The 27,580-nt window shown below is 40.7% G+C and overlaps 3 protein-coding genes across 3 annotated transcripts; 1 reads left to right on the top strand and 2 right to left on the bottom strand.

The window, feature by feature from the left end:
- Window positions 1-8,873: 8,873 nt before the first annotated feature.
- paqr7b (progestin and adipoQ receptor family member VII, b) lies at window positions 8,874-13,930 on the bottom strand. The gene is made up of 2 exons (XM_037454708.2): window positions 13,753-13,930; window positions 8,874-12,230 (listed from the first exon to the last, which is right to left on the bottom strand). Exon 2 carries the CDS (start codon window positions 12,221-12,223, stop codon window positions 11,165-11,167), a length of 1,059 nt encoding a protein of 352 aa, XP_037310605.2. The 5' UTR covers window positions 12,224-12,230; window positions 13,753-13,930; the 3' UTR covers window positions 8,874-11,164.
- A 2,537-nt stretch (window positions 13,931-16,467) lies between these two features.
- On the bottom strand, window positions 16,468-19,175 carry stmn1b (stathmin 1b). Its single transcript, XM_037455145.2, has 5 exons — window positions 19,022-19,175; window positions 17,908-17,953; window positions 17,284-17,456; window positions 16,979-17,170; window positions 16,468-16,889 (listed from the first exon to the last, which is right to left on the bottom strand). The coding sequence occupies exons 2-5, from the start codon at window positions 17,921-17,923 to the stop codon at window positions 16,830-16,832; spliced, it is 441 nt and encodes a 146-aa protein (XP_037311042.1). The 5' UTR covers window positions 17,924-17,953; window positions 19,022-19,175; the 3' UTR covers window positions 16,468-16,829.
- Window positions 19,176-20,473: 1,298 nt separating this feature from the next.
- serinc2l (serine incorporator 2, like) lies at window positions 20,474-27,436 on the top strand. The gene is made up of 10 exons (XM_037452933.2): window positions 20,474-20,594; window positions 21,106-21,267; window positions 22,764-22,951; window positions 23,059-23,138; window positions 23,294-23,431; window positions 23,596-23,765; window positions 23,842-23,932; window positions 24,675-24,825; window positions 24,905-25,114; window positions 25,643-27,436. The coding sequence occupies exons 1-10, from the start codon at window positions 20,556-20,558 to the stop codon at window positions 25,779-25,781; spliced, it is 1,368 nt and encodes a 455-aa protein (XP_037308830.1). The 5' UTR covers window positions 20,474-20,555; the 3' UTR covers window positions 25,782-27,436.
- Window positions 27,437-27,580: the final 144 nt, after the last annotated feature.

The following is a 27,580-nucleotide window of genomic DNA, read 5'->3' as shown; positions in this document are numbered from 1 at the left end:
GCTGCTGAAATTAGCGGATATGAAATATCGCTTTTATCACCAGACATTTGTACTGTAAGCAGTCTATAATACTGCCTTATAAGTCAAATTAAAGTATCTACGTATTTTGACAAAACTAAAGAACTACTGCAATAAAGAAGTGTTTTTTCTATGGATGTAGTTTTTTAAAATTAAATGCAAAATTGAGCTTGAGTCTTGCCAGTGATACTACTTTTGGCCAACTTATGACTCTCGGCTTGGAAGTCTCATTAAGCTTGATAGTCTCAACTATCAAGGTGTTATCAGCCAATCAACATCTTTGTAATCCAGTTACTCAATCCAAACATGATGGAGGAAAAAAAACTATCTAACTAGCTTTGGACTGAGTTATCACATTAGAAGTGAAACCCCAGGCTTATTCAACACTGGATATGAGTACTGGGGGCTTGTTATCTGAATGATTTATGGACTCTTATTGCGCCTTCATACTTCAGCTCTGTGTTTCCGGTCAACTTGTGAAGACGGAAAAATGATTAGCGTATGTAAACTAAAAAGAGTTGGATGGATTAAAAGCACAGACAGTTTCCTTTAAACCACTGCTGTGCATGGTTTGGATCGCATGTTTTTTTGTGTATTTTTCTCTCACAAAGTGGCTGCCACTTTAGGTTAAAGTCAAAAACAGAAAAATACTATAATGGTTTGAAGCAATAGCAACGGGCCCATTTAGACACAAAACATAATTTGCAGCCCTGCTTGTGATTCATCTGTATCAGAATGTGCAGCTGCTGTTTTATTTTGAATGTTTTGTGTGTTCAGATAGCTTTTTTTATTTCACTGTGTTTTCGGACAAAAATGGGACAGGTTTTTGCCTATGATTATAACAACCCTGTGAAAGCTCCCAAAATAGAATGCTGCTCCAGGAATAAAAGTTTGTAGAAATCCTCCTTGACCTTTGCCAGATTGCTGCAAGGTAGACCTTTAAAAGCTTTGAAATGTTATTGTCCTAGAGATACAAAACTAGCGCTTGATTAAATATTCTGTTTAAATTCCCCTGTTATCATTAATGGACCACTATTTCTTATCGCCTTATGCCAGTCCCCTCTATAAATATTTACCCCAGAAAGTTGTGCCTGCCGAAGAATACCAATGTCAGCAGACCTTCACGCCGAGGGGGAAGAAGTGTGGCATGCCGCTGAGTATTGGATCAACAGCCAATGAATGAATACAGCATCTGTTCTTCTCTTTCACTTGGTGTTAATATGTTTATATTCTCTGTACTTGTGTTCCAACTGCACTCCAATCTGTGCCGATATGTTATCATGAGAGCGCTTTTGGGCAGTGGCCATAAGTGTGATAGACACAGTCTGAACTCAACAATGGAAATATTTGATCCCCTTATATCATCATCATCTAAAATATTAGCGGCCAAGACCGTTTTTGCCATAGCTAAAGACTTCTGACATTTGCATTGCATCGCGCTTCAAGAATCACATGAAATAGCAAAATGAAAACCGTTTTCTGGGACTGACCGGACTGCCCTGCACAGGTTAACTGATATTTGTGTTGCCAACAATAGTTTCTGGAGCGTAGTATTTGCAGTTTCATAGAAGTTGATGAGTCAACATTCAACCATAGCAAAGGAAGACTCATGCATACACATCGGTGTGCATATTTTGTTAAGCCACAAAGGATTGTTCATTACGTAGCTCAAAATACACTGTGGTTCCTTTCAAGGGCATCAGAGGACGCTTGAGTTCCCACCGAAATGCATGCCAGTTATCTCCATAGCGTGATTTTACGGAGCATGCTATCAATCTTTCTTCAGATCTAAGACCTGATTTATTTGGACTTGCAATTGAAGCAATAAATTCTACATAGTAGAATAATTAATTAATCTTCAAATTGACTGAAACTGAAATCACGTCGGACCGCATTGAGCTTTATGTTGTGGCTGCACATTTTTCCAACACATTTTTTTCACATGCCTAAAAATAAATATATATTTTGATCATGTCTGATTTGAAATTAACCCCCCAGCAGTAGGAGATCTAGAGATTAAGTGGACATGTCTATTAAAAAGAAGAATGATTACACACAAGGGTTCCTTCAGGTTATAAAGCAGGCATACAATCAGGATGTACACAGTGGGGAACACATTATATGCACACACACTCCCCTCCTCCTGCAGAACTGTTGCTCAGGTTAACTACAAGGAACAGGAAGTTCTTCACCTCCCTCCAGCATTTCTAAAAACTCTCTGTGGCCAAGTTTTCAAAGTACTGTTCTCTCACAAAGGAGAGGCTGACAGGGAGCCTTAATCAGGAGCCGTGTGACAGACCCAGTGTTTTTATCAGCTCCGGCCCTCCTCTTTGTGATTTAGTTACTGTGCCGGCGCTGTCAGCCCAGGTTCCATCTATCAGCCTGCGTCGATGCACTCCACGCCGCAGCGATTGCCTCCTCCTGTTCCTTGGTTTTCCTCAGACACTTCTATTTAGATTTTGCCATGATACACTCATCACATTATATGCATTGTTTCAGAGTGATCGGCCTCTGTTTAGATACCTTCAAAGTCCTTTAGTTAATAATCCCAACACACCCCTCGACAGATAAGAAATAGTAAGGGTTACATATACAAGGTGTCAGTGGGAGTTATAGCAAGCTATATAAATCTGTATTTAATGACAGGCAATCTCCCAAAAAAGGTCGTCTTCCCCTGGATTCCCCAGAGTTTTTGTTTATTTTTGTCCTTAAGGGCTCTTCTGTTCTGTGAGAAATAGGTAGCTTCTTAACAGTTTCTTCTTGATTGTTAAATACTCCACTATGTTGAACCATTAAGCCTCTTTATCACTGTGTGGGCTTTGTTCCTGTTTAACTTCACTTCCCTGCCCTGGTGCGTTTTCCCCGGTGATTGTGATTGGCCGCCGTGTCCCTGATTGTTTCCTCCTGTGTCCAATCACCTGCACCTTCCCAGTGTATTTAAACCAGGTGTCTCCCTTGTCTCCTTGTGAGTTTCTATGTTGGTGAGTTTTCCCCATGTTGTCATACTTGGGTTTTTTTTTTTTTTTTTTTTTTTTTTTTTTTTTTTTTTGAGTCCTCCTGTCTTTGGTCCTGCTGGACTTCCTTGTGATGCTCTTCTTACATCCCTGTTACAGCCACTATGCTCTGTACTTTTCTCTAGATTTACTGCGCAAATTTTAACAATATCCGCCTCCCACTGGATGCTCAACTGTTGCTGAATAAGCCGGTTTGCTCTGTAGAAAAGGGATCAGAGGGTTCCCAGTTTCCAAGCTGCTCTGAGGTCTTCAGATCGTTGAAGAGCGAGTCTATTCAGCAACACTGAGCCGCTATACCGTAGCGCACTATTTCTCTTTATCATCTCCTGTACCTCCTCAAAATTAAATTGAACAATTTTCTTGCTAATCCTGTGTGGATGTAATCCCTGAAAAAAGTCACAACGATAACTGAGCCCATCCAATTGGCTAATCCAGGAATTGCATTCAGAGTGAAAACTGCCAATATATAACCCTGCATGTATACTACAAGGGCATTTTTCTGACATTCACCCTGGGAGTGAATTTCATATAACTGCTTCATCAATAAACATCTCTTCCACATTGACTCCCAATATAGAAAATTGTAAAGATATTAAAACTAGTGTTTGTAGGGAAACTCGAGATGGCTTCTTTTTGTATACTGCAACATGCAGGAAACGCTTGTTCAAAGACCCCTTTTAAAAATGTGAAACCGGCGCTGCAGGTGTACGGGTAATTGAATAGTGTGCATCGAGGTGCAGAGGAAGCCTACAGATCGGCCTGAACAAAAGGATCCTAAGCCATCTGGAGTCTTTTGAGAAAACCCGTACTGTGGCAGGGGGGGAGGGGACACTTCACAAGGTGATGGATTTACAGAATTGGAACATAAAGTTTCTTCTGCGAGGCAGAATGTGAATAAAGGAAAAAACATGTAAGAGGATCAGGGACTTGACATTTTGACGAGCACTTAGCCATCAATACTATGTATTAAATATTTAAATTAGCTGTACAGATATCCAAATCCATTTTGATACAATACATTGTATGCAATATCCTTTTCATCATCAGTACATGAGATTTCAGAAGACTTTACTGTAAATGACAATACATCACATTGTTGTAAAGGGTTTTCAGAGTCTAAACACAATTATTACAAGAATAGTTTAAAATTGTAATAAAAGTTGAGTTAGTTGAGACGTTCACTGTCTTTTCTGAGTGGTATTGAACATGTTATTTAATTGAAGGTCTAAAAAGCAATTAAGAACATTTCATGGAATGTCAAACAATTACCTTCAGCACATCTGCTTTATTCGGGCATTGCATTTTGGGGGAACACAGAGTTGTTCTGTTATTAAATTAGAAAGCAGTATTTAGGTTATAGTGCAGGAGTAGCACTAAGGAAGAATCATGAGGATGTCTCCACAAAGGTTATTGAATCCTCCATGAAACAAGTCTATCTGCACTAGAACAAGTCTGTGAGAAAAACACAATGTCCAGGCTTCTTAAAGTTTCCACTTTCTGTTTATCTGGGATTAATGTGTCTATGTAACCCTGCTGTATAGAGAGCGGTTAGGGGGCAGAAAGAGGGAATTCATTATCCTTGAGCGGCTACAGGCTTTGGCGAGAGAGAGAGAGACCTTCAGATAGGGCATACGTGCTTCCTCCTCACCTCCGCCAGTATCTCCACAACCAGCCCATGATGAACAGGTCCGATCAATGGCGAGCCCATTGGTAAAGCAAGTAGAATCCAGGCTACAGCAAAGATGGAGAGGAGGTAAGAAGTCTCACTTTTGGAACAGACTGAATCTAATATGAACTCTAGTCAATTCTTGTACAAGTGCTGCAATCAAATGCCAACCAGGATAATGCCATGTTAGTATTATGAAGACAGACACTGATTCCCTCACAGTGAAAACTGAGAAGGATCAGTGTATTTCTAAAGCAACCCTTGATTGGCTAGAGCATCACAATTTAAATGCCTTAGGTCTGTTTCATTTACCCTTAATTTTCATGGTTTTCTTTCTTTTAGCTATTTTTGATCCCCATCTGTGTTTTCTCTGCTCAACAATTTTCGGGAGAAACGCTGTTGCTAGTAGCCATTTTGGCTGCAAAATATAACTCTGAAAAGCAATCTCAATCAATTCAATGCAGAGAGCGTTACATGGGAGAAGAGTCGAGTGATTAGTATATAATATGGAAAGTGTTTCCAATCTAAATTGTTCCCTATAAAAGTTGTGACGCTGGAGCCATGCGGGTTGTGAAAAATAATTGTATTCTTTATGCCTAGAGCCAGCTAAATATATTTCAGCTTCATATTAAACAGTCATGTATGAAAGTGGTATCTTATTTAAAGGTTTAAGAACATTAAAAACAATTCAAATTCCTGTCTTTTGTTTTGTTTGTCACCTTTTAGACATAAAAAGCAGAATTAACTTTTCAGCATTGTTTTCATTACACTTTACATTCTTCATATAGACTGTTTGAACTGTAATGTGACAGAATGTAGTACTGTATTAAGACGGAAATAGCTGTTTATCTACTTTAACATGCACTGACGTTTCTACTTTAACATGTACTCATAATGGTACTACATTATAAGGACTGGAGGACAGGTATTTTCATTCCCATTTTGATTAATTTCGAATTTAGAGTCGGACAAAGGTTTATTCAAGTCCTCACATGATTATATCCCTCATAGCAGTCATTTTCCCCAAAGCCTTCTTCTAAGTAACAACAAATGGGAGCGAGCATATAAAAATGCAACAATAATATATATATATATATATATATATATATATATATATATATATATATATATATATATATATATATATATATATATATATATATATATATAATAAACAAAATACCTGGCAGCACAGAAGAGGCTCACCAAAAAAAAGTATAGATGGAAAAAGAAGTTGGCAGTCTGTCAGCTGTCAAAAAGAGGGGGCGTTTTAATAACTAAACAAAGCCGTTCCTTCTAGCAAAGTCAAACCTTTAATTACAAAACAACAGATAGGAGACCAAGGCCCACCAATATTACGTCGGCAACCTTGATACCAATCGTACAAATCAAATGAAGCGTTTAAAAAGGAGCGCAGAGAGGAGCGCTGTAGTTTTGCAGAGACACAAGTGAAGGAACCATAGAGACTTTGATGCTCAAAGGGAAGCTGCTCGAGAAACAGCCGTATGAAAATTGATGCGTCTGGAGAAGCAATTGATAGTTAGAGGACAGGAAGCAGTCTGTGAGGCAATTAGCACTATCTCTGGCATTTGATTTAAGACCGTCTTGAGTGTGTAATGCTGGGAATTAATCACATTCAGGGCAGGGGCATCAGAAGCCCATTTCTGCCTCTATCTTTAAAGATTATTCTCTTTCACTAAAAAAATGTAATATAGAGATACTAAAATTAGTGCAGCATATTCATGTCCTCTCTGTCAGACTGGAAATGTAATGCGTTTGTTTGTGGGAGAGGCAGAAGTTGAAGCATGATGAGAAAGTTAACTTGTGAATGCACAGTGCCGATATATTCATCACAAGCAGAGCTCCTCGTGGATGACAACAAAAAAAAGTGATTCTATTTAATGTAATCCCACACAAACATCCATGGATTTGTTTTAATGTAGGAACAGAAAATAGACACGTGGAAACAAAAGGCATTAACACCCAAGCTACTCCATCAAAATATACAGCGCATGCATGAATAAGAAATATGTGCCACCCACTCGGCGTCGCTTTGAGAGAAACACAGCTCCAGCTAATGCTCAGAAATAAACATTTGCATGTAATATTATTCTTAATTAGGACATTTTTACAACAATAATTAACTCATAATTTTCAATTAATGTTTCATTTAGCAAAAGCATGTTTTGTAATCCAGGCAGCAGATGTCTTTATTGACCGGCATGTTGATTTGAAAGAAGTGATATTTCAGTGATATATATTTGGGGAGATGTGTTGACTGGTTGTGCCCCCTAATGGAAAAATACATTTTTGAAAAAATCTTTCTTTTGTGGGATGAAATAAATTGTATTCAGGCTATCCTTCACAATTTACAGCTTTTTCATTAATGTATCCTAAACAGAGGAGAGAAGCCACCTGCTTTGTAATTTTACCACCATTTTGATCAATATAAACAAGTAAACTGTGGCCTACTGGTTTTAGAAGTAATCTTATTAGCTTATTAATATTAGCTTTATTTTTCCATCGTTAATTCATTACTGAATAATGCTCATTACTGAATGGTCTGTTGTTGAATTTCAGACATCTATTCAATTCATTTCCTTTTGTGTCACCCATAATCATGAGTTACAAATTTGTCCCAGAGGGCTTTACAGTCGGTACACATGCGACATCCTCTTTCCCAAGACCCCCTCCCTGCCATGGGGAGAGAAAAGAGGGGAGAAACATTAGGGAAAAAGGCAGAGGAGGATCCCTCTCCCTGCAATGGATGTCATGTGTACAGAATGAACAACACAAAAGATGTACAAAACATTCAATTCCTGTGACAGAAATGGTTCAAAAATTGCGAGTAGTAAGTAGGGTGTACGGCAGGACCAGTGCAGGGAGAACCACCATCAGATGTAACCACCATCCACAGAAACCTGTGAGGAGGGAAAGCACAAAGAATTCAGGAAGGAAAGTCGGTAATGTTGGTTTATGAGGAGAGAACTAGTGATGTGATTAATATTGATAATGGTAGTATCATGCAGCAGCAGCTGCCAGCAGGGTCGTGGCGGGACAAAGGAACTGGGTCCAGACAGAACCATGATCCATGGAAACCTGCGAAAACTTAGCTGAATTAGTGATGTTCATTAATGAGATGTGAATTATTTTCCTCTACAAACATAGGTTTTTAACCCTGTTTTTTTGTAAATTCCGCAAACAACATTTGGAGGACGGAACTGCTATGACAAGTTTTTCTTGAAAAACCAAGACGTTATGCAGCTTTTCCATTCATACAAGTCTTTTTTGCCTCAAGATACATCAGAGATCGTTTTCCCTGATGCGCTGTTAGTCGATCCTCTCAATCTGCTGCAGCCTCCCATCGCTATCAGAATGCCACTGGCCTACCGAACAACAAGGCTGCCCTCTGGTGGTTTTCAGATAAGACTATTCATAAAGCAGCGAGGTCAGAGAACCAACTAGATTTTATACTGGATGTGTCTGTTCAGTCTATTATTCATATTTCCCTTCCTATTACCTGTAGTGCGGGGCCATTGCTCTGCCGGTAGTTGAGTCTCAAAATAGAATGAACTCCGTGTTGTAAATTTTGGAGACCATATAACATTACTGGTGAGGGTACGGGTTAAAAAATATCTGCATTCAAAACCGTTTTATTGTCTGCAGTGTGAAAAGAGAGGCCATAAAGATCTTTAGACTCCAGATAATCTCCCATAAACTCTTGTATCGTGGCACTCGGTTTTTATGTGTTGGAAAATAAAGCCATGCAAGATCTACAATGGCATGCACCTAAAATGTGTCTTCATAAACCTTGAAACTCACTGAGATTTTTATTTCATTTAAAGTATTGAAATATACTTATTTATTCTTGCGTTTGTGTACTGTTGAATTCCCTCAAGGGAAATATTTGACTGTCTGACTCTGTGGTTTGGGTTCAACTTTTGTATCTCAATAAACCTTCTGAAGTTAAATGGTTGAAATGAACAGTCTCACGAGGCGGAAGTCATTTCAATGTGGGCAATGCAAACCACATACATTTATACAGACTTGTTTCATACTAAAATAGTTCAATGCTGTGAATTCCATCCAGCAGAGGTTAAGGTTTTGGTTATAAGTTATTATGGCTTTTCTTTCCTTCATTTTTCCCTTATCCCCGAAGAAAGAAAAAAAGAGGATTTGATTACTGAAACACTTTATTTTCTTAAATACAACAGAATATTAGTACAGTCAGTCACGATTTTATTTTTAGAGGCGGAAGACGTTCTGGACCCTCTCACCTGCTTTCATAAAAGGGAAACTTTGAGTGGCATCAAAGGCTACGTTTACACACAAATTCACGTCTTGGCTAAAGAGTGCTGGCCCCAGGCCAGTTCTAATCCTAGTCCGGTTTAATTAGCATTCAACCTAGATAATCCATGTTTGTCATGTTACGACAAACATTTCATTTAGCAAAGAAGACATCACTGCCCACTTCCTGATTCAACACTTTTGGTTATCGTCAACACGGGGGGACAGAACTGAACCCGCAGTGAGGGTTCTTTTGCTGGTCGGGATTATAATCTCATGTTCTAGGCGTGGCTCCTGAGAGGCTTGCGGGCTTAACTCGCCAATCGGATTTCATTAGCCTCTGACTACATGAACAAATTTAGCCATGTAAATGAAAGCCTCAATTTTGTTTTACAACCAGGGAGACGTCTGGAACATGTTCCTCCAGGTTATTCTGCTGACATTTGCAAGAATCCCCACAAAACCAGAATAACCACATTGACAGCAGATACCTCCATGCATGTAAACATAGCCAGTGCTGCCAGCTACAGTATATTTACAGTGTTGATTTCAGGCAGTGCATGATGAGACCAGGTCAGTAACGCCAAGGTGAACATTTTCCTTTTTTAGGGGCGTTAAGGTTAAATCTCACAGGTAAAGTGTTCGCAGTCAAGACATCAATTACATCCACTTCTGACAGTCTGTCTCTGAATTCATCTTTTAGTACCTTCACTGAAGCAATAACAGATTCATTGGCACATTTAACCCCATCATAAACAGAGTGCTCTAATGGAGATTGATCATTTCTGACATTTAAAGAGTTTTTTGAGGTAAAAACCTAAGCGACAATATCAGTGTTCCGTACCTGTGTGAACTTTTCATAACAAAAGTCGTGAAACTAAGAGGAAAAAAAAAACGGCTCGTCAATGTAACAGTGCAGCAGAATGAAATGCTGTATTCATAGTCATTTGAAGACTGATAGGTAGCTGGACACTGAACACAACCCTCTCTGAACAGATGCATCATAACAGGAATGTTGTGTATTCCACGCGAGGAGGAAAGATGCATTCGGTTCGGAGTGCCATCAGGTGGAGAGAAATACAGCTTATTTACAGGGTAAGAAACATGTGCAAGGCTAAGCTTTTATAGACATTCACAAACTTAATTTCCACACTATATACCAAAAGACATGCATAGAGGCACAACATATTCATCATACAAAACAAAATACATACCGAAAGCAGAACACCAGCCAGGTGGCTTTTGTGTGTCAAAACGGATCAAACGACAACGAAAACAATGAGCGCAAAAGCTTTTGACATCATGAGGGTGTGAAAAGGCAAGAGCTGAAGTTTCAGCCCTTTGAATAAAAAAAAGATTAACACCGTCTAAACATCAGTAATCTTCCATTTATCTCTTTACCAATACTGAGTGCCAGCCTCATTTGCAACATAGTTCAACAGAATTATCACCAAAAAATATATCCTTCTTTTTTTAAATAGAGGTACAATATTTGGTTCTTAAATTGAGGTTTTTTTTAACTTCCCCCAAAGATCTTCAAACATATGTGTTAGCGCCTTGATAATAAAAAATGGCAAAAAATCATTGAATAGAGGGTCAGAATTAAAAAGGTGCCAGAAATTGATGTTAAGACCAGCAATTTCAATTGGATCTGAACTGATCTGGTTTAAATATACAAAGTGTTATGGGATTGTAAATTGTAAAAGATACTGCAAATACACGTATCATCATTTGAAATGCTAAAATTTGACAGTCTGATTGTTGTAAAAACATTTGGGTAAAAGGCATTTTAAGAAACTTCATTTTTCTGCTCACCTTGACAGAAAGTGTATTTTTGTCTTGTGAAGTAAAACCACATTCTTTGAGACGATGACTAAAAACAGACTTCTAAAGAGCAGAGTCGAGATGAGGGGAATCGTTGCCCTGTTGAAGAACTACCTGCATTGCTACAGACAAAACTACAAGAATCCCTCGTCTTCATTGCAAGTCACAAAGCCACACCATTAATTACTTTTACATATTTTGTTAGCTCACTGGAGTTTGGCAGATCACATACAGAGGAAATAATGCAAAAATCACTCTCATAAATTCATAACTTTCATTGACAAATACATTGGAGTTATTTTAATGAATGGTCACTTTAGAGTAAAATATATTGGACTTTTCTTTTTTCCCCCTCTTACTCCTCCTTCTCGTGCAGCGAGGCACGGATACGGTTGCGCACGTAAAAAGCGGTGAGGGCGCAGCAGCAGGCCGTGAAGATGAAGAGCGCCACCGCGTCGTGTGCGAGATCGCCGTGGAGGCCCTCGTAGAAGGAGCGGCGCTCCGTGAAGTCCGTTCTCAGCGCTTCGATCTGCATCAGGGTGCACACCACCACGAATATGTGAAAGATCTGGTGGCCCTGCCCGATGAAGTCACACATGCCAGGGAACAAGCTCTCCGGGTGCGGGCAGCAGAAGAAATAGGCGCTGATTAGGAAAAAGACCACGTGGTAGAAATGGTATGCCACGACCGGGTCGGAGCAGCCCTCCTGGTAGCAGGTGTAGATACGGTGAACCACGGGGCTTATGTCTAAACAGTAAGCCAGGGCCGACGGCACCACTTGGCACAGCTTGATGGCGAACTTGGGCATGTCGGGGCTCGCATACTTGCCGTAGCAGCAGCCGAAGCAGGTGAGCCAGGCCAGAAACGCTGCGGCGGGCAAAAAGACTCCTTGCACTTTGGTGTGCCACTCCTTCTCTATGGCGTAGTAGTAGTGCGCCAGGGCGCTGCCATACTGGTACACGGCCACGCCCACGTAGTCGAGGAAGTAGAAGCTGTAGTAGGAGAGCTCGGACTTGGCGGAGAGGAGGTGAGCGAGCGCGCTGAAGGAGAGGTAGGTGAAGGACGACAGGAGGATGATGAAGAGGGGCTGAGCGTGAGGGTCTCGCAAAAAGTCCACCGTCTCGGAGATCTCCTGCCACTTGACCAGGATGATGAGGGCGGCCAGCATGTGGGTCCACACGTTGAGGGATTCGTTGTGCCTTTGGAAGAGGGTGAGGAAGTAGTAGCGCCAGCTTTGGTCCGGCTGGCGGTAGCCGGTGAGGATGTGGCGCTCGCGGAACACACAGGGCACGTCGGACACCTTGACGGTGCACGGCAGCGTGGGGAAGGCCGACTCCAGCAGCTGAGGGATCTGACGCAGCTGCTGCGCGTTGATGAACAGGCGACCGATCTGCTCCATCACCACCGTCGCCATGGCAAACCTGGAGGCCAGAGATGAGGGCGGAAAAATAATGAGCCAGCAGTCAGTTAGTCAATAGCGGTCTGACTTTGACCTATGGTCGCCTCTGCGTGGGTGGATCTGCGCATGCGCTGTGCTGCGTTCCTGCATTACTGCTTCTCTCATAAAAAGAGTAGTAGGTTATTATTATTACAGCATTGTGTTCTTGCACAAATTCTGGACTAGAAATCAAGAGTAAGTAATCAAGTGTAAGTAACCAATGATATTTCAATTTAGATGTTTGATTAAGGTTGCAATAATGTATTATATGGAGAGCTCCTTGCAGTGTTGAGTGATAATCATTCACATCAGTCACTTTGGTCGGTCGTTTAGTTCAGTTTGAAGCGTCTTTGTTTGAAAAAAGTGAATCCCCCTGCTCTTTTATGATCAATCATGAATCATGGATTTGTTTAATATGAGTATTCTACGTCGTGGCAGTAGACTTGTCTCGTTGTTTGTGGTTGTTCTGATTTGTGTGTCTGAATGTGTCCACGAGCCTTTAATCTGCACCACAATACGATGCACCGTTGCACACCACAGGAGCTCAGGTGCAATAAAGCTGTGACCTTAACTGGTCCTACGGTCATAAAAATCGGCCGATGAGGTCTTCTTTTTCAATTTTCAATACTGCTGATTGCAACAGGAAACGACTCTCTGAAGGTTGTGGAACTTGACACAGTCAATATTTCCTGGAGCATTTATGTTTAAGAAGTATCTGTAAGAATTAAAATGATGTTTGTAGATAAAGTGATGCCATAAAAACAATCTGATTGGTGTCTCCTTTAAATTGAAGGCATCCAGAGCTGTTAACGGTAGTTATTCCAACAGAAATGGTTAAAAACGAGAGTTGACAAAATGCCTGACTGCTGCTTGCACTAACTAACTAAAATGAGCGACCCTACCCTCCAGATGGGGGGGGGGGGGGTTAAAATCTGCTACAATATCTTCGATTTGATGATATTTGCGGATGGACATCTTTGGAAAGGCGGCGAGCAGAGATCAGGCCGACGTCCAGGAGGAAAGGCGTGGAGAGATGAATGGGAATAGATTACGTAACATAACGCCATCAGACGTCCACACCCTCCGTTTCCAACAAGGGTTGCAAGCCTATTTAAATATTTATCGCTAGTGGGGGGAGAAAAAAGCTCGACAATAAGAAGGAATGATGTCTCAAATTGCATGAATAAAAAGCCCGGCCTATGTGGGCCTGTTGCAGCGAATTCCCTCAAGCGAATAATGCACCTGACAGACGTGTCTGGTTAAATGTGAGACTTGTGTCCGGAAGAAAATGTGCATTCGCCTTTCCCCGAGCCTCGAGACCTGTTTCTGTTCCCCGTGTGCATCTAAACCCCGCGCTTTGTGCCGTTTCGTGCCGTATTAAGAAGATGCCGCTGCACATTCATGAATGCAATTCAACGTATTTCACGCTATGCCACTTTACCATTTTACCGGGGTAAAAAAAACGCATGGTTCAGAATTAAGCGCGCGGATAAAAATGGACGTACCTGTAGATGGTGGAGTCAATACAAAGCTTTGAATTCAGCGGTCAATGGATGGTTTTTAGCCGTGTGGAATATAGATAACATTGTTTGAAGGGGTGTACAGAAAGGATGACCGTGACAGGAGAAGCGCCTGGCGGCTCTCACAGCGCAGCTGCTGGGAGGATACAGTCACGGTCTGATGAGCGGGTCTCTCAGCCAATCAGCAAACGCGGTGCCGCGCTTTCCTGCGGGCGCGCACATTGTTCGACCAATCACAGCAGCCCCCCGCCCTCCGCTGAAATTCTTCCACTGCCAAATGAATGCATTGCACTCTCATGAGCATTTATATCCGGTGAGGACCATTTTGTTGTCTATAGCTGATCTCAAATTTATTAAAAGGGTCTACCTAAAAAAATAATTTACGTGTCCAAATACGTAATTACTACTGTATGATGATCTTATTTTTGCACAAAAGGGAACTTTATGGAAAATATAATAGACTTGTATCCCTAGTGGTTGTCAATTATTTCACTTCCACATATAGTTTGTGGACTCACAGGAGTAATATCTGAACTCTTACAGGAAGACAGTTAAAAACAAATAGAATTGAAGTCCTCAATTCAAAGTATCTTCATGCTTGCCACTTTATGCAAGTATTAAAGTATGCATCAAGCTAAATGGCAACTTTCAGCATGTTTAGAGTGTATTAATATGATATAGTACTGCTTCATTAACTAACAAAGTAAGATTGCTTTTATTTGGACTGTTTTTGTTTATTATTGACAATCTACTACATCCCACCATTGCATATCTCGACAAAGGTTTAGCGTTTTCAACAAATGCTGAAGGGGAATTCAAGTTGTGCAACTAGTATTCCTTTTTACAGGCCTCCCTCTTCACAAACCTCGAGAAGTAACTGGTGTATAAAACCTGTAGATAGGATGGGCCATACCTGAAATGGCTTAGAAAGTATATAATAGGCCTACCTCATGCTTATGAATATCATATCAATTTGAAGCATGACACCATGCCCTTTTTTAAATTGGGAATCTGATATTGACGTTTTTATATTGACATCCAAATTGCCACATAACTATATAAGATTGATTAGGGTTAACAAAACAAGCCTCCTTATCTTCTGCGGTCAAATACATTTAGTGGTCTGCGTCGCATTCAGAAACACAGTGTCCTTTGTTTGAGCTTCTGACAGATCTGCATTGTTTCTTGAACAAAACCATCCTGTAGTGCTTTCCCAATGGAGACAGATTCAGGGTGTGTCTATGGTAACACTGAATATGTTTGGGGTATTTATTTACTTCGGTGTGATATGGCAACCGAAGCTCAGGGCATGATCCATGTTTTGAAATACTGCATATAAAATGAATGCTGATAATGCATGGGTGAAGGTGGGCAAAGACGAGCAGTAATCCAAACATCCAGCACTGACTTAGAAAGGCATCTCGGAGTCGAGCCAGCCATTGTGCCCGGCCTTGTCGGGCGTAGAACACTGGACTATGGGACAAGCAGCTTTCTAGGCAGATGGGTCTGGTGGTTTCTTCCCAACACATGACAAAGATGGTATTGTGCAGCTGTGTGTGTGTGTGTGTTTGCATATGACTCCGTCCAAACACAACCAAGTATTTAGATTTCTAAATGATGTTTCTCCAAACATTTTTAAAGAGGATTTATTTCCATTTCTTATTGAGGATATCCACTGTGTCACAATAAGTGGCCATACATCTAGTTTTATTTTACTTTGCACTTCACAAGCCTTCGTATTCATCTGTACTGAATCATCGCTGAAGCAGACATGACACTTGGCACTGGATGATATTTTCAACATGGGGAAACGGCCAGACGCTGACCTCAAGCCTGTGCAAGATGCAAGCAATAAACAATCCCGTAAGACAAGAATTGTTAATGCACAACATTGTAGGCTCATGTTGCTTGCAGGTGTTTCGTCATATCTCCCACAAAATGCAATGGACTGCTTTGGGGAAACGTTTACATGGTATTTGCAAAAAGGCAAGTCTCAAATGATTTGTGTTACCAACATGTCTAATTAATTAGTGTAGATAGCCTTACAAGAGCTGAAGAACCCTCGGGTGTGCGCCATGATGTCAGGGCATGTAAGTCACTCATAGGCTACGTTCAGTGACATGTGAGGCAGAAGTAATTACTCAACTTGTAACATTCCGTGCTTGTCCCATTTCACAGCTTATAAATGATGATATCACTGCTTACAAGTGAGAGCCACAGCTCCGTACACTAGCACTTTCAAGGGGAAGGGCAAACAATGCTGGGGAACCACGTTTTATCTTTATATCACATACTGTATGACACTGGTTACTTGTGCAGCTTATGCTGGATAATTCAAAGATGTTTACTTGCAACGGCTTTGAATAGGATACTCAAGTACATGTGTAGAATAAACATTGTTTTGTAATAATTTACTATGATTCACAAACCTCTCGGTCCAAATGAATGCTTGGCTGAACTTCCTGCATTGCAGACAGCATATTTCATTTTAAGATTCCTCAAATAAATTGTATCTGTTGTGTAATTTTTATTTCCTCTCCTCAATCTGGTGACCCCTCAAGTTTATCTGATGATCATTTGAGAATAACGGCATAAGAATTTCAAAATGATCTGAGTGCCACTAAAGGTCAGTGGTGTCAAAGTATCACTAAGTACATGTAACCCTCATGTTGTACAAGCACTCACATGAAGACGCAGAAGGAAAAGAAAAGAGAATATTGTTTAATGGTTGAACTGGGTACAGCCTGTTATACTCAGTGTTTTCAAACATGGAACAAAAATCAACCGTACAAAAACAATTTGTGTTCATTTTAACATCAGGAAGAATAAGGAACAATTTATAGCAAAGTAATGCCTCGTTAGGAAAAATATATTTTTATCAGCTGCTAAAAACAATTTGTAAACTAAAATCTGACTAGATCCATACCAACCTATCATTGTCTAACCAGCTTTTAACAACAGCAAAACCAGAACTAACACCACAAACAACATCATAAAAAAGTCAGTTTGAAAAAATAAAGCTTATCTTTGGAGATGTAAGGACTGTTTTCCGGGTTAACAAACTAGTTTTCCACTTCTTTCTTTGTCTCCTTGTTCTTCCTCACTTCTTCAAGCTTCTTGTCCTGTTAAATGTTTATGAGCAGAAGTTATCACAACACTGTAGTTTATTATTTCAACATTAAACATGAGTTGACATGCCATTAGGGCTTACCTTCTCCTTGAATTTCTCATTGAGGGCTGCCATCCTTGCAGTACGGTTCTCTTTGTTTGCCTCCATCTTTTGATTGAGTTTCTCTTGCGCCATCTTGCGTAGGTTGGAGTCCTCTTCCATGGCCTTCTGGATCACCTCCTTCTCGTGCTCTCGTTTCTCCGCCAAGTGTTTCAGCAGCTCAGCCTCTTGGCTCTGACAAAATGACAAAAGAAAACAATTGCATTTGGAACCTAAATCCTAAACCCATACGCAAAAGCAGTACAGCGCACTGAGTGGTATTCACACGGGTCATTATTTGAAAATACCTTGCGTCTCTCTTCCGCAGTTTCCATTTTCTTTTTAATGTCATCCAATGTTGTCTTTTTGCGAGGGGACAATGGGAACGGGGATTTGCTCTTGGCATCTGGGGTTGAGGCTTTCAGGATGACCTCAAATGCGTGACCAGAAGTGCGCTTGTTCAGCTCCTTCACCTGGAAGTCTGCAGATGGGTTATGAGTCAATGTCACAATATAGCAATAGTCTGATAATTTCATATAATCAATTCATAAGCCATAAGTACTTGAGTTATAACAAAGAACTAATCAAAACTTGGCTCTCCACTATATCAACAATACTGGATATAGATAGTGTCATTGACTAAGGATATTAAGGAAGTACAGCAGGGCCCATACTGCCCCTTTAGAGCTGCTTTGTCAGAGAGGTCAGCAGAGAACATGGATTTCTGCTGGATGCAGCCTTTTGTGTTTCCAATTAAGTGTAAATAAAAACAAGAGAATATAGGCCCTTAACTCAAGCCCCTTGTGTAGACTTGAATAAAATGTTTGCCTCTAGTTGGCTGTTTGAGAGTTGTTAAGGAAAAGACAACTTGGCCTCGCAATACCTTTTTCATCAACAGTGAAATTATCTAAAGACAATTCGTTCAGACCCACCTTCAACGCTTTCCATTTCAGCAGAAATATTGCCTGTCTGATACCACTGGAAAAAAAGATGAAACAAAGAGATTATTATTTATCAAGAGATTTCCAACAATACTTTGGTCTACTGTCCACATATGAAAGAATGCTAATTTTGCAAGATGCAAGTGTCCTCTTTTAGCAGTAGCAGCACAGCAGCAATCAAACTTGTTTTGATAGATAATCGGTCTGGCAGGCCAGCAGACTTTTAAAAAAAAAAATAGACTCAATTTAAGTTTCCCTTCTTCTGCTTATGGAATCTAAAACATTGATTGTTGGCATGACCTCATTCCTCCAGGTTTGCACATTTTGAAGTCACGTAGATGCAATTAATTCCCTTCTCATTGTAACATATACAAAGCGGTTGGTGCTGCATATGTGCACTTTATGCTGCATAATGCACAAGTCTGCCATTTACAACATGACATGACTTGACACACAGAACAAGTTCTCCACCTCACTGGTACCTGAACTACAAGCACAATCTAAGGATTGCCAGCAGAAGATCCCAGTGAAAGGGTCTGACCATGATGTCAGTTAGCTAACCGCATGTCGGGTAAAAGAGTAATTATTGGGGCCCGGTTTCGAAAATGGCGGGGGCGGGGCAGTAGAACGGCTGTAGTTGCACCTAACTTACACCTCATAAAACACACACACACACACACACACACACACTAGAAATACGTAGTCAGTTTTAACAGGCAAATGACACGTGATGAGGATGGCAAGGAGCAAGAAAAAATAATTCCCGAGTAAATTAAGTTAAGTAGCAAAACTTCAGGTTATTATACGAAAACACAATGTTATTGTCGACTCAAATATAGAAAAAGTGATAAGTTAATGCGTCGTCCCGTGGTGTTTAGTAGTGCTGGAGCGAATCGGCCTTATGGCCCAGAGTGAATGCATTTATAGAGCTTTTTGAATATCCACGTGCACAACGGTTAAACCCACAAATTTACAATGGCTCTTAACGATTCTTAACAAACTCAAGTCATGCTGCAAAAAGTGATTTGACCTTTACCTCTACCAGGGATTCGTTTGAATGGTCTGAAAGCCTGGCTAAACTTTAGCATGAAAGCTTTGTTCTCACCTTGAAGTGCCTCGGCTTCTTCTTTTCCTTCTTCTGTGTTCACAACCGCCAACATCTGCACCTTCACGCGCAAAAAGCCTCTCTGAGCCTAACCGTCACAGTAAAGGTTTGCATTGATTGGTCCAAATCCACCAATCACAGAGGGGGCTGCAACCAGAGCGAGAGACGAGCACGAGGTTAAAATAACAGCCACACAAAGCTGGCACAACTAAAGCTGGCTCAACTTAGCAAAAGTTACATAGAAAGGAACACGGCAGGTATGACGACACACAGATGATGTGTGATTATGTTTAAAAAAAAGGAGTATACATCCATTATAATGACAAATAGAAAAGCAAACTCAAGGAATTACTAACCCCACATTGCGCAACTGAATAAAAAATACAGTTTGTCTTCTTCTGCTTCTCTATCTGCAAAGAAGCGGCAGCAGCACAACAAGAAGAGGTAGAAGAAAAAAGAGATGGAGAAGATATGCAGAGGAAGTGTGGCTTACACGCCCTATGCTAAAGGCTTTTTGCACTTGCATGCAATAAACTAGAATAATTATGACTAATAATTGAAAAACTATCCCTGAAGGCCTGCGCATAGCTGTATGTATAACTGGAAAAACCTATGCATAAAGGTTGAACAAATCTTCAATTTCAATAATATGAAGTGGACATTCTTTAAATAGGTGTCTCAGTCCTGCACACGGTTCACCTGTTGCCATTCATCATAAACCTAGCTAACAATGGCACAGTCAACCTTTGCAAATAGTCTGGATTCAATTTAACTTCTTTATATCCGGTTATTTTATACCAGTTACATATGTGGAATCATCATATCTATAGTGGTGACAATAAGACATGAACCGTTTTCTAATGTTTAGTGGTTATTTGTTGTAGATGTGGTATAAGGTCGCCTTTTGGGACAGGCTATATTAATTCAATTTAAAGAAATACTATGTTACAAAATGTCAAAATCAACTCGTGTTGATCAAATTCATGAACTCCTACTTGTTAGAACATGACTAGAGAGTTGGGCTGTGGCATATTTGTTGTTTCAGATAAGATATGGAAAGGGTCTATAAATAATGCCATCCCTGGTCACTCTTTGCACTACCAACAGCAGGGGCTTAGAGGAGGCTTCTATCCACACCTGACAGAATTTAGATATACATGTAGTATTAAACAGACCTCAGCTGTCAGAACAGATTGTGGTTTCAATATTGGTTCCCGACAGCACTGTCCTGTTGCTTTGCTTTGCATACACAAATAGACTTTTTTTGGATCAGCGGAAATAAACAGTGCCACAGCAAACACAAAAGCTTTAACACATTAAACAACATTATGTGTTATCGTCCCTAACAATGCAGTATCAACTCATTTTTATCGTACTGAAGTATGTTTGCGCGCCGATCATACGGCCCCTTGTATTTTTATATTGAAGGGTTTTAAATTTCGAATACTTTTATTTTGAAAAGCATTTAAATAGCTTCCGACTGTTTTATTACCGACCGCTGTGAGAGCATTCATTTCAGGAGTTTGATAACAAGATGGGTGCTTGTCTGGCATTGTGCTCTTTAGCCAGCTGTGTAAGTATCTAATACTAATATTAACGTTATTTAAGAAGTGTGTTTTAACGTCATTCGCTGTCGTTAATCGTCAGGTGAGCTAACGCCAAAGATGACGTTAGCTAAAGAATTAACATGATTTACTTCAAGCTACGTGACAGTCAGGTTATAGACGTTACATCAAATGTCAGCTCTTCTGGAGCTATAATACATATGAAGAAAGTTCGCTGCCCACGATAGTTTAATTGTCGGTAAAGGCCGTTTGCACTTCCGGGTAGAAGCAATCATCGTTAGCTAACCGTTGAGATCATGTTAATGCTGCTGAATCAGATACGTGGACGACGTTTATCCCCTTGAAAACAATGTATATTATTAGTATTCACTTTCTCGTTGAAACAATTTACCAGCCCGGTAATTTCTAATGGGGAAAAAAGCAGCTAACGTCATAAAATTCAAAGCTGATCTGTTCTGCCCCACGCCCAATGTCTCGCTTCCGCCCATTCCTTCACTGTCCTCTCCATCACATCCACAGGCCTCCTGTCTGTGTGGCTCAGCTCCATGCCTCCTGTGTGGCTGCTGCCCCTCCTCCCATAACTCCACCATCACAAGGCTGGTTTTCTCCTTCTTCTTGCTGCTGGGTACCTTGGTGTCCGTCATCATGATCCTTCCTGGCATGGAGACACAACTCCGTAAGGTGAGATCACTGTTCCTCCTTAACCTTGTTGCATTCGCGGTTGTATTGTATTTATTCGTGTGAATGCTGGTACTGCAGTAGAAGTATTTTTAATACATATATTCTCTCCAGTACGGTGGCCGAGAAGGTTCAGACAAATACAAAAGCAACAACACAACCGCAAACGCCACAACGCAACACGAATGCCAAAACACAAAATACAAAAGCCACATCACAACCGCAAATGCCACAACACAACACGAACGCCGCAACACGAAAATACAAAAGCCACATCACAACCGCAAATGCCACAACACGAACGCCGCAACGCAACACGAACGGCGCAACACAACACGAACGGCGCAACGCAACACGAACGGCGCAACACAACACGAAAGCGAAAACGGAAGTAGCTGCCCACGGGAGCGAGCGTTTTTTGGAGGAACGCCCACGGGAGCGAGCGTATTTTGGAGGAACGGAGCTGGAGGATGCCAGATCGTTTAAGAAGTAAGTGAAACATGATTCCTTGCGGCTACAGTTAAAGTAAGGAATCATGTTTCACTTGCTTCTTAAACGATCTGGCATCCTCCAGCTCCGTTGTTACGTGCCGACTGGTTTTTGAACCTACTGGTTTGGCTACGCGTGCGTGTTTGTTTTGCCCCGACAGCGGCAGATGTTGTCTGCCTCGGTCACCTGATCCGTCACACATTCGCAAACATATTGCTGAAAATGTTCAAAATGCATCCCATATCCAATGCAGCGATTATGATTGTATAAGTGAGCACTACATCACTGCCACGTATAAAGAAATAAATAAAAGAACATACGTTTATTAAAAGATCGCCACAACCTGGATTCGAACCCGCAGTCGAGCAAAATAGCAAAACTTTATAAGACGGCGGCGCTACGCCGTCGGCCAACCGAGCTGTCAAATGCCGCTGCTGATTTCACTACTTGAAATTGCAAATCGTCAGTGGCAAGAACATCTTTTGGTTCAGGGTGAGCCAAGACAACTGGTTTTTGGTGGCGTAGCGTGAAATACATAGTTCTGTCAGGTTTTCTAGCACATTGCCCAAGTAGGATTACTCTCTTAATAACATCTAAACACGTAGCCAAACCAGTAGGTTCAAAAACCAGTAGGCACGTAACAACGGAGCTGGAGGATGCCAGATTGTTTAAGAAGTAAGTGAAACATGATTCCTTGCGGCTATTTAACTAACAAACTAACGTTAGCTAAATGGCGCCACGTATCTTTTAGCTAACGTTAGTTAAACTTTAACTGTAGCCGCAAGGAATCATGTTTCACTTACTTCTTAAACGATCTGGCATCCTCCAGCTCCGTTCCTCCAAAATACGCTCGTGGCATTTGCGGTTGTGATGTGGCTTTTGTATTTTGTGTTGTGGCGTTCGTGTTGCGTTGTGGCGTTTGCGGTTGTGTTGTTGCTTTTGTATTTGTCTGAACCTTCTCGGCCACCGTACTCCAGTGATTATTCACATTGTTGGCTGTTGTTTTGTAGATCCCAGGATTTTGCCAGGGAGGAAGTACTATACTTGGTTTTGAAAACCAGGTCAACTGTGACGTCATTTTGGGCTACAAGTCTGTGTACCGCATGTGTTTCGCCATGACCTGCTTCTTCTTTCTGTTCTCCGTCATCATGATTCGTGTCCGTAGCAGCAAAGACCCACGTGCGGCCATTCAAAATGGGTAAGTGCCTTGTCGAGCTTGAATACATATGTTGAGGGGTGATGGGATGTGCTTCTTCTGTCAGTCTGCCGTACTGACGATGGGTTTGTTAATGTTTACCCCCACAGGTTCTGGTTCTTTAAATTTCTGATCCTGATTGGGATTACAGTGGGGGCTTTTTTCATCCCTGACGGAACATTTAATACCGGTACTAACATACTTTGTTGAATTGCTATAAACCATGGAATACTGTGCATTCTTTTCAAAGCAGACATTTGTGAATTCAAAATGCCTTACGCAAAGAAAAAATACATATTTTTGATTGACAGTTTGAGTAAAGTCACTTCACTTTTCACTTTACAGTGTGGTTTTACTTCGGCGCCGTGGGATCGTTCATCTTCATTATAATCCAACTTATTCTTCTCATTGATTTTGCCCACTCATGGAACAAGGTGTGGGTAGGGAACGCTGAAGATGGTGACAACAAATGCTGGTTTGCAGGTATTCACTCGATATAGGCATTTATTGCCATAGAATGCTATGTATTTGCTATTATACAATCAACGTAATATTTGAAATGGATCTGCCCCGCTGGCCATATCAGTGGCACATTATTAAATCTGTGGTTTTAAGCCATCCGTGTCAATCTAATTTCTCAATTCTAGGGCTGCTGTCTTTCACCTTCCTCAACTATGCACTGGCATTCACTGCTGTGGTGCTTTTCTACATTTACTACACACAGCCTGATGACTGCACAGAACACAAGGTCTTCATCAGCCTCAACCTGATTTTCTGCATCATTATTTCCATTGTCTCCATTCTGCCCAAGATACAGGTACAGTGTGCAGCAGTCTCAGACCATACTGACACTTGGAAACGCATTAAGTGTATGTGTGTCCTGTTTGTTATAGGAAGCCCAGCCCCACTCTGGCTTGCTTCAGGCTTCCCTTATCTCCCTCTACACCATGTACATCACTTGGTCTGCTATGACCAACAATCAAAGTGAGTGGCTATGTTTTTAGTCCACAGTGACACCTATTTTCTGTAGGCTTTGGTGGTTTGGTTGTAAATATTTTTACTGATTTTTGTCAATATATGTATTTGCTGATTCACTGCTGCAGCATTTTGCTGGTAAGTTTTTACATGGCCAGCTATAGGAACAAAACGTGGCCTTTTGCTAATAGTTAGCATACATTCCTTGTCTCTTCTGGTGCAATCTACCTTACCTTACGTAAATGAGTGTGCTTGTGGTGACTGTAGGGTTGTTTTCATCTAAAGGTTGGCATTTAGACAAAACATTGGAAATGCATGTACACAATCCACTTAGAATTGGATTTCATTTCCATTTAAAAAATGCTATTAGTCTTTGACATTCCAAAGAACTACTTTCACCTTTGTGGTTCAGTTATGTTGTAACACTGCAAACACTTTGCTTCGACAGAGTTAGTGGAACCCTGTTTAGAAGAAAAAAGTGTTTTCACATTTATTCTAATGTCAGGGACAGTTATGCATTCATGAACAGACAAAAATATACACTTTTCTATTAACATACAAAGGTTCACTAAAGATTTTCTTATCACCTTGTTATTTTTGCAGCCTGTCAATGTCAACATTTAAGTCAATTTGCACATGAACATTGAATTAAACTCATCAAATCAGGATTAATACAAGATTTTGTCAGGGATAAGCGGGTTCAATAAGTAATGATATAGTGTTTAATAATCTTTTTGCTCTGATATCTTAGATCGAAATTGTAACCCCAGCCTGTTAAGTCTAGTGTCAAACATCAGCACCACTGTGCCATCTGCTGACGGGACCCCCGGACAGGTGCAGTGGTGGGACGCTCAGGGCATTGTTGGCTTGGTCATCTTCCTTTTCTGCACTCTCTATGCCAGGTACGTTCTAAACAATGACAAATGAAATGTTATTTTCTGTTTCCCATTATTCATGCATTTTTAAATGCTTTCCCCCCAGTATCCGCTCATCCAGTAACTCCCAGGTGAACAAGTTGATGCAGACCGAGGAGGGTGGAGGGTCCGGTGGAGAAGGTGTTGTGGGAGAGGACGGCATTCTCAGGGCCATGGACGATGAAGAAGAGAGAGTCTCTTACAGCTACTTCGTTTTCCACTTCCACCTCTGTTTGGCCTCTCTGTACATCATGATGACTCTCACCAACTGGTACCAGTAAGTATCCATGACCTACGGACTTCTTAAATGTGGAACATTAGGCACCCAAAGGACAGACACTACGCCTTTCCACATCTCATTGTAGTTGCATTTGACAAGATCCAGGTCTGTTTCATTACAGAATTTTGCTCATTACCTTATTTTTCAATACGTTTATCTATTATTTTATGTGAGACTGATACTAATGCAAACAAGCTATTGTTTCACCCAAACTGGTTAACACTATTCTTCAGATATGAAATGAAATATATTGTTATCTTTTTGATTCTTTTGTGATGCCCAAACCTTTTTAAACCAGATGCATTCAGTAGTTCCACAAGCATTGTAGGCCAACCCTATGGCCACTAGAGGGCACCTCCCCGTATCGCAACCTGTTCCTTGTATATTGCTTGAATGTAAACTCAATTCCTTACAGTGCAATTTCCAATCATTCATGCACCATATGTGAAACATTTGAGTACAATTATGTCAGTACTTTTGTTATCTTGGTGTAATTTGTACTTTTGCTTCTGTGTCCGACCTCAGACCAGGCACCAACACCCAGGCCATGCGGGGCCACATGCCAGCTGTGTGGGTGAAGATGAGCTCCAGCTGGCTGGGCCTTGGACTCTATCTCTGGACCCTCACCGCCCCTCTCATCTTCCCTGATAGGGATTTCAACTGAGTATGCTTCGTCTTTAAGCTGTATTTGGTTGTTTTGTTTTGTGCCTTGTGTATCCGGCTGTGTGTGATGCTATGAATGAAATAGCAAATATAGTGAGGGGGGTTCAATTAATTTTGTGTGTATTTGTGTTGTTTTACTTATCTCTGTGTTCTATCATGTGATCGCTAAAAATTGTTATTTTTAAGTAAGCCTGATTGATAGCGGTTTTAACAGTTTATTTTAAAAAATGTTTTTGCCAATGACTCCCTTTCATAGGCACCCCTCTGCCTTCCTCCATCCTGATGTAGTCTGAACTGGCATACTCAACAACAAGGCACTTTCTTGATACCTCAGACATTTCAGTTACTGGTTCCTATTTACAGACCTGTGAGATGTGACTTCTCTGTTTTGCCCGGTCTGGAATCTCTGATTAGCTGGACTCAAATTTAGTGCTGGAGGCCACTAGAAAACAGGAGCCCCAGAGTGAGTTGAGTGTGAGAAACAGATAAGACTGATATGGCACGCCCTAAGCATCATAAAAGGGCTTCCCTCTAGCTGCGCGGCCGTAGCCATGCAAACCCACGTCATTGCACTTCAGATTCGTAATAGACCACCAGTCGAATCTCAGCTCGTCTTCGTCCACCCTAAACATAGGATTATTTAACTCTGGTGCTACACCTGTCCATGTCTTCTGTGTTTTGGCTCTGTGTAGCCACGGGCAACAACTGGTACCTGTATAGCAGTCTGTTTGAAGCAGGCAGACATGTATTGATCCATAGGAGTCGGCATCATGCCTGCGCCGTGGTACAATTCAGGAGGTGATGGCTTCACCTCCACAGACCTCACGAATGCAGTCATTTCAAGAATGTCGCAGCACCTCTTGCTATTGTGTTGAGTTGATAAAAGGGATTTTGAATTGCTACAAATCAATGAGATATTATTACAACTTGCTGTTGAATGGTAATTACTCTCATAGTATGTTTATGGGTGTGACGGTGGTACAATCATTTTATAGTAGTTACCTTGTTTTCAATTCATTAAAATAAGAATGATGTTTGTTTGGTGGGTTTAAATCCTTTCTGTGCTAATCCTAAACATTTTATTGTTTCTTTGTTGTGTTCTTTTCAAACATTTCAAAGCCCACACATACAAATCAGATTTGTTGTTTCTCTGGATGCATAACAAGTATTATAAATGTGTGTGTGTGTGTGTGTATATGTATATGTATATACATATACATTGTCTTCCTCACTTCCACTCAGATAAATAAAGGCTTTGGTCCACATACCTTCAAGTTACAAAATAATAAGAAAACACGACTTTAAAAATTCAGTAAAGTCATTAACAACTACCAATTAAGAAACATTGTCAGCAAAAATCTTTGAATACAAGTGAAGATGACAGTGAGGGAGTTGTTTTATTCTACAATGCACCTGTCAAACTTCTGGTGTGCAAAGGTCAGCTCTATTTGTATCATAACTTTTCAAATTTTAAAACATTGTGCCTTATTTCTAGTCCTCTTGCAACAAGAATACTGACTTGTGCTTATTACGCCTGACCTTACATTGTGGGGAGTCAGTCATTGCATGCCAAAAGGTAAAAGACTTGTGACATGAATTAGTATTGTCATTAATGTATAAACGCCCTTTTTAATAAAGATACCGATATGACACTCACTCTTTGTCTTGCTTGAGCCGCAATAAAAGCCTTTTACTTGATCCCCTTGTTAAACACCCTGAGTTAAAGGATCCTCAACAGTACGCTGTGATTACCTATGATTTAATATCAAAACTTGTGCTGTAATTAATACAAGTTTATGG

The sequence above is a fragment of the Pungitius pungitius genome, chromosome 11 (assembly GCF_949316345.1).
Source record: "Pungitius pungitius chromosome 11, fPunPun2.1, whole genome shotgun sequence".
NCBI lineage: Eukaryota > Metazoa > Chordata > Actinopteri > Perciformes > Gasterosteidae > Pungitius > Pungitius pungitius.
Note: the sequence above shows the minus strand (reverse complement) of the source record. Positions and strands in the feature narration are given on the sequence as shown.

What these genes read in the sequence shown, in the direction of transcription:
- serinc2l (XM_037452933.2), top strand. Translation starts at nt 20,556, where the DNA reads ATGGGTGCTTGTCTGGCATTGTGCTCTTTAGCCAGCTGT. An exon ending in TGGAGACACAACTCCGTAAG is followed by an intron (nt 21,268 to 22,763) that starts GTGAGATCACTG and finishes GTTGTTTTGTAG; the next exon opens with ATCCCAGGATTTTGCCAGGG. An exon ending in CGTGCGGCCATTCAAAATGG is followed by an intron (nt 22,952 to 23,058) that starts GTAAGTGCCTTG and finishes TTACCCCCACAG; the next exon opens with GTTCTGGTTCTTTAAATTTC.
- stmn1b (XM_037455145.2), bottom strand. An exon ending in CTGCGGAAGAGAGACGCAAG is followed by an intron (nt 17,171 to 17,283) that starts GTATTTTCAAAT and finishes TCATTTTGTCAG; the next exon opens with AGCCAAGAGGCTGAGCTGCT. An exon ending in ATGAGAAATTCAAGGAGAAG is followed by an intron (nt 16,890 to 16,978) that starts GTAAGCCCTAAT and finishes AACATTTAACAG; the next exon opens with GACAAGAAGCTTGAAGAAGT.
- paqr7b (XM_037454708.2), bottom strand. Translation starts at nt 12,223, where the DNA reads ATGGCGACGGTGGTGATGGAGCAGATCGGTCGCCTGTTCATCAACGCG.